We start from the raw sequence: 13575 nt of genomic DNA, 5'->3' as shown, positions 1-13575 counted from the left end.
TCTTGCAATGTTGCCTATTGACCGCCAGGCAGTGCCAAACCTAAAATCTGGTGGCAGCTTTTACAGGATCTAGAAATACTTTTCATGGTAAATATAAGTCCTTTCTGTAGCAAGCTTGGGGGACAGATTGCAATGGCTTGAGTTTCTTGCAGGGAAAAACTATTAAGAGGGACTTGCACGATTTCTTTGCCTCTTCAACACCACACCCTTTTCTCCAAGGCCTCTGCATTTGACTTGGGGAGGGTGGGGACTAAGCATGCCAGGTTTGCAGAATGCAGAACCAGGAAAAATCTGGTTTCTTTCAGTGGCCACATGCCTCTGAATACCAGTAGCTGGGGAGGTGGAGAGAGCACTTTATCATTTCAGCATAATTTTGAAAGGCTTCTTTTCCCCTATTGCAGGAGAGTCAATAGATGATGAGATGACACAACTATGTGGCCTTGCACGAAGGTAAGTGCATCATTTCCTTTTGCTAACCTTTCTTTATTAGTTCAGTACACTTAGCAGTTACAATTGGGGCACAACGTTTTTAAGAATTACATTAGGCTGAAGGTTGAGAGTCTGGTGTCCTCCTGCTCCCCTGCATATTTTGTGGGATTCAGGTGAGACAGTGGACATATCCCTTGATGAACTCTAGGGCAAATAAGGGAAAAGCTTATTCCACATCAAGGAATCCATTGAAACATCAATTGATCATTGCTATATTAGCATTTTTTTTGGGGGGGGGGAAACTTATTTGTTTTGCTATTCCATATGAGAAGGGTTACCAGGATTGCCACTCTTTCCAGGCTGCTTAGGAAGCTCTCCCATTAAACATTTCATTCAGTGGCTTGCAAATCATATTTTTTTAAAATAGAAGTCCCTGTCATCAGACTCTTGCCCTTTAAAAAGACAGGGGAAAAAGAATTGGGGGGGGGGGAGAGGAAAAGAAGCAAATTCTGACACCAAATTCTTAACATTACAAGATGTTGTAAGCAGTGGATCATAGCAAGAATCTGGCTAGTCATATTCTGAGTATACCCTTTTAAATTAATGAACATGACTAGCCTAGATCTATTCAGTGGGTCTACTCTGAGTAGAATGTAGTTGGAAATAATCCTCAGCTTCTTGTCACTCCCAGATTGGCTCATGGGGGCCCTGTTGATGCCACCACTCCCAGAGCAGCTAATCCTGTTCATCTTCATCACAGGGCAGGTGCAACTGATGGCCTTGGGAAGTGTGGGAAGAGGCCCAGTCCATCTGGTGAGAGCAGCAGCAAGTGGAAGTGGTAGTTCCTTGCCGTCTGCTACTTCTGTGATTCATAGTGGTCATGAACTTGGCTATGTAACTTACCATAAATAAGCTCTCCAGACATTAGGCAGAATTCATGTTAAGACATCCCCTCTTCTTTTTCTTCTATAGTTTATCTGACTTGGAGATGCCACAAAAGCCATCCTCTTTGGAATCCCCCCAGCCTGAAAAAGAAGAAATGGAGGGCGAGAGGGAAAACCTGGCAATCATGCCGGTCAAATTCCCCCCAGGTAAACTAGTTTACTCTAGCAGAGGGAATCTTTAGCAGCCTTGAGGCATCATTGGAAAAGGAAGTTTCTGGTTTGAATGCCATAATTGGTACACTGGTCGGGTTAGTGGAGACAGGAATTCTGATTGCAGCACTCCAGACAGGACCTACCAGCAAAGAAACTGAAGTTAGTGATGGTTTGAAGATACATCAAGATTTAGATAGGTCTGAGATTGCTAAGTCCATATCAGTAACTGAACAATTTTGTTGTTGGAATCTTTCTGTCTTGAGAGAGTAGAGTGCACCTCTTTGGCTGCAGACATTGATAACTCGTAACTGCTGCCTCCTGCGTTGTTTTTGCTGCATTATATGTTTGCTGACAGAGAGCTGTTAGTTAGAATTAAAAGGCTGCACAACCAATAGCAAGTTAAATATCCCTCTCCTATGCATAGCAGAAAAAGGAAATTGCAATCTGGGAAAAGGCAACTTGAGAGGAAAGAACAGGACATTCTCAAGCCATAAGGCCTTTGCTACTTTTACTAATAATATCCAGATACGCTCCAATAGTCAAGAAGGGAAGATTCATTATATTGGCCCAAATGCAGGTATTGGAAGAAATATACCCAAGTTAGAGGTTCAAAACTTCAACCCTGCTAGCAATTTATTTTTCAGAAATCAAAAGAATTATACATTAACAAATGCTCAAGATAAGACCAGGCCTAGGGGTAATTATAGAAAATCAAATTATGATACCTTCAGCTCTCCTTTAAGATACCATAACTGACTAGAAAACATCCAAAAAGGTCTTAATAGTTTTTCCTGGAACCTGGCAGGTTGGGATAATAAGATGGATAAGGATTTTATTTGTATGCTCTAGCAATTTGATAAAATATGTTTGCAGGAGACTAGGTCTTATTAACCTAAGCTGCTCCTGCCCTCAACTTACAGGATTGTAACTCTTCTAGCCAGTCAGCTGTTAAGAAATTTAAAAGGGGCTGAGGAAGTCAGAGCTTGACTTATTTTATATGACTTGATTTGGCAGGAGAAGTTTGGATAGCAGATTTTGGAATTCAAAATAATTATAATTGCCAGTAGAAATCAAAACTGAGTGCTATAAGGAATGCATAGCATGGTGGATGCCCACCATGACTGGCTTATTTACTACCATAAACAAGGGCAAAAACTATTGGCCACTTAGCTTGTTAGACATCTCAAAGCTATGCATGGTATCTCCTTCAAAAATAATCAGACTGGTTGCAAAATAACGACATTATTCATGAAAACAAGTGGGGTTCAGAGAAGGACACAGTACCATTGATCAATGTTTTATTCTGAACCATTGTATAAGGAAATAGATTAGGAACATTAAGAATAATCTTTATGTAGCCTTTTTATCTCTGCTGCATTTGCCTCTATTAATCGAAACAGACTGGGAGAAATTACAAATTGCCAATACTGACTGCAGATTTCTGTTATTGATCTAACAGCTGTACTGAAATGAGGGTCAGAGTAGGTTTAAAACAGGGGTCGGAGCCCGCGTGCGCCTGCATGAGTGCATGCACCTGCGATTTCCAGGGTCTGCACAGTCACAATTTTCGTTGTTTTCACTCGCGCAGATGTGATTTCTGGTGTCTGCGTGTGCACAGATGCAATTTCCAGCACTGTGGAAGCGAGTCCCTGTGCTGTGCTGCGCCGGTGTAGCACAGCACGCTGGGACTCGCCGAGTGGGTGGCTTGGTTCTGGGGCGGCTCGTGGGCCAGTTAAATGGCCTCTGTGGGTTGTTTCCAGCCCATGGGCTGCACATTGCCGACCCATGGTTTAAAAGGTTGCACTCTGGCTCCCACTCTTTTAAACTTTTATATTAATGACAGGAAAGCCTATATATTACTCTTAATGATTTGTTAGCAAACACAGTCCTAAGTATAAATGGTATTTAGATCAGCAAGCTGTAGAACAAACTCACTCATATCTGGGTGTTCTCTTTAGTGAAACCCTCTCTTGGAAGTGCTGTATGGAGGAAGTAAAAGTCAAAGCAGAGAAAAGCATAGGGACATTGATGAAGTTCTATTACAATAAGGTAGGGCAGCTGATTGAACCTGCCCAAAATATACTTGGTAGCAAAGTGCTTATCCAGTGCTCTGTGGTGTTGAAATCTGAGGCTCTGATTTTAACTCCATTAAAGTTTTGGAAACTGTGCAGAATATATATATTTTCCCCTGGAAGAAATACTCTGTACCATCAGGAATATCAGGAGCTCTTCTTTGTACAAAATCCAAGTGGCTGACAATTAAGGCAAGAGTTGACTGCACTCAGTTAAAGTATATTAGAAGAATTGCTGTTATGCCAATTGAGTGTTTTCCTGTGCTGTGCTATAGGGAATTGGGTGAGAACCAGTGCTGAAAAGCAGCTTGTCAAGATATTTTAGACTATGATTATTTTCCAGAACTGAACTCTGCATTTACCTTGAATACATGTCAACTAAGGGATTGGCTCTTCTGGATAGAATCCAGAAGGGACCTGCAACTTATTAGAAATACTAAATTTCATCCTTAGTATCCACTCCCAAGAACAGAGCATTTTACTGCTAGTCATCTGACCGAACTCTTAACAGCTTCCTTAAAAATGCCTTTACAGTGGTGCCCCGCAAGACGAATGCCTCGCAAGACGAAAAACCCGCTAGACGAAAGGGTTTTCCGTTTTTGTGTTGCTTCGCTAGACGAATTTCCCTATGGGCTTGCTTCGCAAGACGAAAAAGTCTTGCGAGTCTTGCCATTTCCCCCCGCTTTCCCCCCCTTTTTCTAAGCCGCTAAGCCGCTAATAGCCTTTTAGCCACTAAGCCGCTAAGCCTTTAATAGCCGCTAAACCGCTAATAGCGCTAATCTGCTAAGCCGCTAATAGGGTTGCTTCGCAAGACGAAAAAACCGCTAGACAAAGAGACTCACGGAACGGATTATTTTCGTCTTGCGAGGCACCACTGTATTGCGCTTCGTTTCCAAGTGATGCCCACCACATCCTTGGATGGGTACTGCAACAAGGTCCCGTGCATCAACAGACTTTGTATTTCTGGTCAACCTCAGGTGGAAGATATTACTCATTATCTGTTAGCCTGCCCCCTTATATATAGACCTGAGATCAGTTTTTAAATCTTTGATCACATAAATAAACAAGCAAGCAGGTAAAGCCTCGCAGAAATGGTCCAATTTCATTTGAGTGACAACAATAGCTTCATAACTCAGAGAGTGGCCCTCTGTGCATTGGCTGCAAAAAAAAGAGGGAAAAGGAGTTTGATAAAATCACTACAGTGGTACCTCTGGATGCGAACGGGATCTGTTCCAAAGCCCTGTACGCATCCTGAAGTGAACGTAACCCGCGTCTGCACGTGCACGGGTTGTGATTCGTCGCTTCCGCGCATGCGCATGACGTCATTTTGAGCGTCTGCGCATGCGTGAGTGGCGAAACCTGGAAGTAACACGCTCTGTTACTTCCGGGTCGCCGTGGAGTGCAACCTGAAAATGCTTAACCTGAAGCTACTTCAACCCGAGGTATGACTGTATTAGTTGTTGTGGTGATTCAGAGGTATAATCTGAAATCAAGCTACATTTAAGCTTACTGGTGTCTCTGGTATCTTCTGCATCGTGGATGTTGGCTTATATTATGGATGTTTGTTCTGTATTATATTATAAATACTATTGCTACAAGTTTGTCATGGCCTTTGGCTAGAACAGTAAACTTACAAAGAACAACTAGTTTACCCACTACAGGTTTACTAGGCATAGAAGGACATCTACTAGATTTTCTGGCCAGGATTCCATCCTCCGCCATTGTTATTTTAAATTGAGGCACACAGACCTATTGGCTGACAGAATCTGCTTCATTGTTCTATGAGTACCCCAAGATCAGCTTGGAGCAAAAGATGTAAACATAATAATTCTACAGGAATAAGTTTTGAATTTCAGAACTGAATGGAGTTCACAGTTCTTTCTCTTGAAAATCTATTTCTGGATACCCTAAGATTTCTTCATTTCAGTAATATAATTTAAGGTGTGAGAGCACTCATTTTGTTGCTAATATTGTGAAATCGTAGGTAGTAGGTAGATCCATTTTACCACAAATCACTCAGAGATCTTCTACCAGTGGATTCAATCTGCCTATCCTTGTTTTAGACTTTTAGTGTTTGTATTTTAAAAATAGATGGACTTTTCTCTAAAATTCAAATTAGGAGCTAGAATACAGACAAACTGATAGGTGATGTTTAAGTTACATGGTTTCTACCGCTATAAAAGCCCAGGTACTGTTTCATTGGGATTGAAGTGTGCTGCATAATTAATAGGAGGAGTGAGACTTGACCTGGAACAGGACACCCAGTGCAACTGATGCTTACCAGGCTGTTCTGCTAGAGACTCAATTGAAAGCAGGTGGTGTTTGCAAAATGCTCTGTTTAAAATAAAACAGAATTTATTGGAACTGGCTGAACTAACAAATAAAATGGAATAGGTGAATTCCTGACCAATGTGGAAGTTACTGCAGGTGGAGGGAACCTGCAGTCAACCATCAAAGGTACTTTTTAATTGAAACAGAATACTGTGTAATATGCTTCCTTATTCTTTTTCCTGTGCTATGTGAATCAAACTCATCTACTAAATAGTTTCATAAAGTGTTGTCTGAGTTCATGATGCTCTACAGAGTATCATTAGTGAAACTAAGGGGTTCCTGCCCCGGTGAATTTACAAACCACATGTCAACAGTAGTTTGAGATCAGAGGTAGAGAAGGAAGAAGTGAGTGTAGGACAGGGTCACAGGAAGAAGGGAGAAAGGAAGAGTTTCAAAAGAGTGACCAAATGCATTGACATGTAAAGTGGACTTATTTTCAGGAATGAAGCTGGGGAGTTGAAAAAACCCTTTTTTTAGATTAGCTCGCCTTGTCACCTGAGATTGCCACCTGAGATTCTTCATATGGTAGCCCTGAATTCAAAAGGTAGGCTGGTTGCACAGGAAAGAGAGGGCCGTCCCTGTGGTGGTACATCAACTATTGAACTTCCTCCCTTGCAGAACTCAAATTACTGTGTTGAGAAGGTAGTGGGGGACATAATTTGACAAAGCATGAAATGGGAAGTATAGATTGCATTAAGAGTCTTCCATACCTCCTCCCTAATTACTGAAGTGAGGTGAAGTTTTTCTGAGCTTTCAACAGCACTCTACTGCTTCTTCCTTATTCTTCTGTTGTCTTTTAATCCATTTTAGTTGGCATTTTGTATTGCATTTAATTGGTCTGTCAGCTGCCTTGAAAGCTATTCTGATGGGAAAGATGGGAATATAAACATGCGTACATACACACACATATACACGAAAGTGTAGGCAGCTTCCATTGCCCTCTGCGAGTTGAAGGAAGATAGGAAATCTGGGAGGAGTTGGTGACATTTCTTCAATAGCATTGATATAAATCAGGTCAGGGGAACCTCTGGCCCTCTGGTTGTTGCTGGACTCCAGCTCCCTTCAGCCCTAGCCAGCATAGCCAATGGCCAGGGGTGACGGGAGAATGGACTCCAATGACATTGGGTGTGGGGGAGCACAGTGATTGTAGCCAACTTTGCTTTGAGAGTTACTGACTTGTGTATGCCCCACACAGATTATATTACTACTACAGTGGTACCTGGGGTTAAGTACTTAATTCGTTACGGAGGTCCCTTCTTAACCTGAAGCACCACTTTAGCTAATGGGGCCTCCCGCTGCCGCTTTGCGATTTCTGTTCTCATCCTGAAGCAAAGTTCTTAACCTGAGGTACTAATTCTGGGTCAGCGGAGTCTGTAACCTGAAGCATATGTAACCTGAAGCGTATGTAACCCAAGGTACCACTGTATTACTATTAAATTTTCTGTACCGCCCTTCATCCAATTTGTGTCAGATTTTATATTTTGTGTGTCAGGGTAAAATGACTGATGCTTGCTTTTGGAGACCTAAATGTGAAAGCCCTCCAGTAACTAGTAAAGAGCCATAATATTTTCAGTCCCCTGCTCCAGACTTTGATATGGCCACTCTCTTGCCATTTATTTAGAGTTGTTGATGGAGCATCTCCAAGAAATACGAATGTTGAGGCACCAGCTTGAGGAATCCATCAGAACCAACGACCGGCTAAGGAAGCAACTTGAGCAACAAGTGTCAGATTCTGCTCAGGAGCAAGGTAGAATATTTGAAGTCAAAGTCTGCTTAGGAAGGTTGGAAGGAAGGAGAGCTGTGTAGACCTCCAAAAAGAAAATAGCCCTCCTTTATATGCAAACAGTGATATAACAATATGGGTTTTATGAGTATTCGTACCTGCCCCATATCAGAAGACACAGGAAAGGTGCTAAACTTCCTCCTCAGGCTCTGCTTTGAACCCTACTCTTATTAAATGTTGCATTTTTAAGCATCCTATGGTTGCACCTTTGTTGTTGTTTTTAAATGGTGCTATCTGGAAATGGTGATTCCTCTCAGGAGTAATTTACACTAATGGAAAAGTATATATATAAATGCCTCTGAGTTTGTTCATGAAGTATTTACAAGCAGCTGGAAAGCCATGCTGTTCACTTGCGAAATGACCACACCTGAAACTATTCCAGCTCTTGTTTTTATGGCTTCATAAAGATTTGAGGAAAGGACATCTGGTTAATGCAGCAGGCATACAATCTCTTACACCTTTTCATCCATCTTTCTGTTACTTTGGTTAATCAAATTTATCACTGTGTGATGGATTCCTTACCACTGCGGAAAAAGGAGCAGGGCTGTTTTGTATTTGTAAGTGAGAGAATCCTCCCAGCTCCTTCGTATTTTGATGGCAAATCAAGACAAGGCAGCAGGAGAGCTATGTTTAAGCTGAAAAGTAGTGTGGGGAGGGGAATCGAGTTGGAAAACCAATGCTGAGGGAATGGAGCGTGTCTCTCCCCTGGTTTGGTTTCTGTATCTTTTCTTCTGTGGGGTAAGCAGCTTTCAGGGAGAGTGGATTTGGATCAAAAAACATGAAGGAAAGGGGCTAACGCTTTGCATTGCAGCCTGGTCCTGTTCATTATTTTTTAGGCAAGGAGATAGGATCGCTGCAGTTTCTGTTTAATCTCTTAAGAAATGTGGGCTATCTGATGATTAATCTTCAGCCATCTTGTCCATTTGACCTTGAGGCTGTGGGCTCAAACTACACAGCACATAAAATGTATTATTGTGTTTAATGTGGGCTTGTTTATTGAATTACTCCCTTGCTTATGGCTATTCCAGTACACAAGAAGGAAAGGGGGTTTCTACTGACCCAATGAAAAGTTGCCCTGTGCTGCCTGTTTACTGGATCCAGACAGGGGACATACTTCTGCCAGAGGTTAAAACTCTCTCTGGTGGTGACAGCCAGGGAGAGGGGCCATCCTGCTCTTCAGGCTTATGCTGTCCGGGGTTAGCATAAGTTAGGCTAATCAACGATCTGGAGAGACTTCTCTTCCTTGGCCTTTTTCTTGGCAATTTCTTCTTTTCTCTGTCCCTTACACTTAACTGGTGATCAGTGGCAAAGCTTTGGTGTGATTGTTGTCTGTGGTGGGGCTTCATGGAGTTTACCCCATCGTAGATTAAATCATTGTAATCCTAACAATCCCGTAAAGTGGGTGAATGTTTCCCCCCATTATGCAGTTGGCTCAGAGAGACTGGCTTTGCTGCAGCCACTCAGTTTATGGTGCAGGGGAGATTTGGGCCACGGAAGTTTCTTGATTCATAGCTCAACCCTTTTACCACTAAAGCTACAAATCACACATCTCTTTCTTACAATATAATTTTATACACAACACTGGCTTGTGGGAGAGCTTCCATGGCTGTGACAAATGAATTAACCTTTGAAACAGCAATATTTGAAGGGGTGGGGGAAAGAAAGCAATGAATGTGGGCTTCTTTACCTTGGCTCCTTGTCTGATCCATTATTGCTTTTATCCATCATATCTTCAAACACCTCTGCAACCTTGACAGCTAGAAACTTGCTTGCTTGTTATAAATGAACTCAGCATTTTGGTGCTGCGAGCAGCTACCCATCACTGACGAAAGCTCAGGCCAGATGTGCCTGTGTTTATGCTCACTGTAACCATCTCAGCTTCATAAACTGCTTGCGTTCCTAGCTTCAGCTTCATATCTGATCCTGGGGACTGGTGATTGTTATAGAGCACTCGCAGCATACAGATTACAAGAGGGAAGGCTGCTGCCCCAAGGAGCTTTCCATCTCAGATTTAGTGCATGGAAATAAAGCGGGGAGAGGGAAGAGGAGGAAGAGGGATGTGGAGGCAGGAATGAACAAGGAAAGAGTATGGTTGATTCAGTCACTGTACTTAGGCTTGGTTTCAGAGTTAGTTGCAATAGGATATGGGAACTAGGGGGCTGAGGCAAAAGATTTCATGGAAAAGGCTTAGGTACCATGGTTTCCTGCTTAAAACCCTTGGCATATTAAAACACAATACAAGGACATTCTCAGTTTAATAAACCGTGGTATTTTAAGCGAGATTATTGTGTCTGAACTTGACCACACTCAACTGAAGAATCATGTCAAATGGCAGATAAGGAGGTTTAAATATGGCTTGAGGTGATAGCTAAACTGAGGGAGTGTTTTGTTATCAACCAGCTAAACAAGGTAAGAAGTCATTGTTTGCACATACCATGGTGTGGTGTGATATCCTACTTGACAAGCCATAGCTACAGTCAGTGCTCCACCATCAGAATCTAGTGTTTCATAGAAATGAGAGAGAATTCATGAAGTTGAGTGGGACAGAAATTGGAAGTGGGCAGGTGGTTCTAAACCATGGCTTCCCAGTTATATATTTGGGATCTAAAGCTATGGTCTGGCTTCTAAGCTATGGCTAGCAGAAACCCTGGTTTGACCTGTTGTCTGTATAGAGCAAATGAATATGAGTTTCTAAAATTGAGAAGAAGAAGAAAAGTTCAAAATAATTTAAAGGTAATTAATATGCTTCTTGATTTCAGTGGAGTATACCTTCAGGTATCTAGGATTCATTTTGTGAGGTGGGGATGGGGGAGAACTCCGTGGCTCTGAGCCCCAGTGAGGAGTCACCCTTGCTTCCAAGCCCTTGAATAACTAAAATAAAGGTGAAATAATGCAGGCTTGTATTACTGCCACATAGTTTTTGTTTCACAAGTGGCTCCAGGCATGTTGAGGTCAGCCTTGTTAATGGGGGGGGGGAGTTCTCTTAACCTCTAGCAGAGGGCCCCCTCCTCTTGTAAAGTCTACCTGCGCAACTGCTCTTTCAGCAGATGAAAATTGCAATTCAACCAATAGATCAACTGGAACTTGTCAAACGCAAAACTAGCATCCTCCTTTTATTCTTCTTTCTTTCCTTTTTTCCTTTTTGTAAATGCAGTAATTTACCAGAGTGTTGAAAATGACTGCAAATTCGTCTTCTTGCAATCTCTAGCTGGAGGCCCAAGATAAGTGTGGCAATGTCTGCACCCAACATCATTATCTGCCAGGGATAATTTGCAATTTTACTGATATTAGCCCAGCATCAGTAGTGGTGTTGGAATGGCTTGATCAGAGTCCACCTGAATTACCTTTTACTCTGATGATAACCTTCAGAATATATAGGGGATAAATAGCTTTCATAGTGTGTGTATTGCCCCCCTCCCTGCATTGTTTAAATTGTTCTTGTCTGGGAAAGTTTAATCTTTACTGACCTAGAGATGACTCATAAATCGTTTTTATGTATATATTTATAGGTTCTGCAAACGTTTGTATTCGTGGCTCGGAGCAACATAATTCCCTGACTTCTGAAATTCATTTCCTGAGGAAGCAAAATCAGGCTTTGAATATGATGCTGGCAAAGGGATCTCAAGGTACGATAAGAAACTCGGTGTTAAAGAGAGAGCACAACAATTTGGAGTTATTTGTTTGAAAATGGTAGGACAATATTGTTGTGCCTTTTCAACATCACACTCGAGAAGAGAATGTTTTGTAGGTGCTAGTTTGCCTGTTAGAATATCTGCTGTACTCAACAGATTTCTGAAAATGTTGCTTTGAAAAGAAGATCGCTAGTCCTCATTGTCTCATTTATTCATTGCAACATTTATATCTACAATAGAACTCCTCTACCCCACAAAGGTGTTTCACAATCTGAATAAAATAATAATCAATAAAACTGCAAATGAAACCTTTTGTAGAGAGGCAAAATGGTAGCAGCTTGTAAGTGGAGCATTGTGGAGGATGCTTAGCCACTACAAGGAGATCTCATTCCAGCAACTGATGGACATCACCTTCCTTCTTATGATAAAATCCCTCTTATAGAACTCAGGTATTGTAAGGGTTGTTTTTTTTATTTCTTTGAAATGCATTTTCTATTCCAGAGCCGCAGGAGAGAAAATTGGGATGCTAGAATTGTAAATGTCACATGAGTATCTCATTTCACTTATTGCTTCTCCGAGTTGTGGGCGTCTTTAATGTTGAAATAAATATATAAATCATTAATTTTCCCTAGCAGTTTTGCTCAGATTATGCTTAAATTGCCAACAAACTGAGCTTTGTTTCCTTCCAGAGAAACAAAAGGAAAATGAAAAGTTGAGAGAATCCCTGTCGAAGAAGCACCTTGCTGCCGAGCGCCTTCACAAGGACTACGAGCACCTCAAGAAGGAGAAGGAGAAACTGCAGAAGCAGCTTGGGAAGCAAGAGGAAGAAAATGGGCATCTGACTCATGATATTTACAGCGTTAGAAATGAACTAAACAGGTAGTGACCCTGTTATTTCTCCCCCAAAACATATTTCCAAAGAATGTAGTCATACTGCAGTTTGCATAGCAGTCAGTAGGTGAAGCTATGAACTTCACGGTGGTGACAAACTGGGCTCTTGGAGCTGCTGGCAATCACAGTAGTGTTGAAGGGTGAGGAGGAAGAAATCAGCGATGGGAGTGAGCAAGTGACCCAGACCTGTGAGCAGAGGTTTGGCGAGGTTTGAGGGGAGGAGTGGTTTGGACAAGGCTTAGATGGTAGGTAAGGGGAAGGCCGTGGCAGGTAGGTGAGGCTGGCGAGCAAAACAAAACAAAACAAAACAAAACAAACCCCTAGTAAGGCTGTATGAAGGTAAAGCAGAGTCCTCTGCCCAAGGTTTGAGGAGGTAGTCTCCTTCTTCTGAGATACTAGAACTTGGGGCAAGATGTGGCTGGGTGGCATGTACTTCAGTGCCAAGATTACAGGTATCTTTGGGTGGCTTTGCCTTTGCAGTCAAGGAATCACATAACTGTAGTGTTGGAAGTGACTCAAAGGCTCATCCAGTCTAACCCCTAAAGTCCAGGAATTTCCTTAGCCTCAACCCCTGTCCTGCCTTCCAGCTTTTGCTTCCCCCCTCCCACAAAACATCACACTCCATGATCACCCATTTCCCCCCTCCTTAAATTCATCATGAATCTAAGACTGCGCAACTGTTTTCCCCTGAAACCAGCCTTACCCAGTTTGGAGACTGAAAATCCCAAGAGAGGGAGTAGGTACAAAAGGGCTGGACCACTCCAACCATCCTCTTCCTCCGCCCTCTACCAATCCATCTCAGGCAGGACCCAGAGGGAGCAAAACATCTCCCTCCATGACACACCTGTCCTAGCTAGCCGACCCAGTAGAGAGTCCCTTTGTATTAGTACAGTCGTACCTCTGGATGTGAACGGGATCCGTTCCGGAACCCCCGTTCGCATCCTGAAGCGAACGCAACCCACATGTGCGCAGGTCGCGAATCGCTGCTTCTGCGCATGCATGTGACATCATTTCGAGCGTCTGCGCATGCGCGAGCGGCGAAACCCGGAAGTATCGTGCTCCGTTACTTCTGGGTCGCCACAGAGCGCAACCCGAAAATGCTCAACCCGAAGCCACTTCAACCCAAGGTATGACTGTATTACCATTTTAATAGCCCTGGGAGTGCCTAGTAGGGTCATTGGGGGGTGCTTCTGTTCCTTTCCTCCGCTGATGGAATGGAAACATCACCTATCCCCCCTCTGAGTGGGCTAGACACTTCCCCATCGACTGGCAACTGTCCCAAGCGTCCCCATCTCTGCCAGAAGTGACCACCCTCCCCCAAGCTGCTCCACACACACCCC

At 42.8% G+C, this 13575-nt stretch overlaps 1 protein-coding gene across 6 annotated transcripts in view; it reads left to right on the top strand.

Annotated features, from left to right (window-relative positions):
- The window catches only part of CDK5RAP2 (CDK5 regulatory subunit associated protein 2), a 138048-nt gene that overhangs the window by 104664 nt on the left and 19809 nt on the right, over positions 1–13575 (top strand). For 3 of the 6 annotated variants that reach the window (XM_083485682.1, XM_083485681.1, XM_083485680.1), the window contains exons 26-30: positions 402–450; positions 1402–1520; positions 7551–7676; positions 11222–11338; positions 12034–12223. In XM_083485682.1, the coding sequence (XP_083341808.1) occupies positions 402–450; positions 1402–1520; positions 7551–7676; positions 11222–11338; positions 12034–12223 (601 nt within the window). The remainder of the gene's footprint in view (positions 1–401; positions 451–1401; positions 1521–7550; positions 7677–11221; positions 11339–12033; positions 12224–13575) is intronic. The other 3 variants (XM_083485685.1, XM_083485684.1, XM_083485683.1) reach the window with 1 other exon arrangement.

This window comes from Podarcis liolepis (genome assembly GCF_965112155.1).
Source record: "Podarcis liolepis genome assembly, chromosome: Z".
Classification (NCBI taxonomy): Eukaryota; Metazoa; Chordata; class Lepidosauria; order Squamata; family Lacertidae; genus Podarcis; species Podarcis liolepis.
Note: the sequence above shows the minus strand (reverse complement) of the source record. Positions and strands in the feature narration are given on the sequence as shown.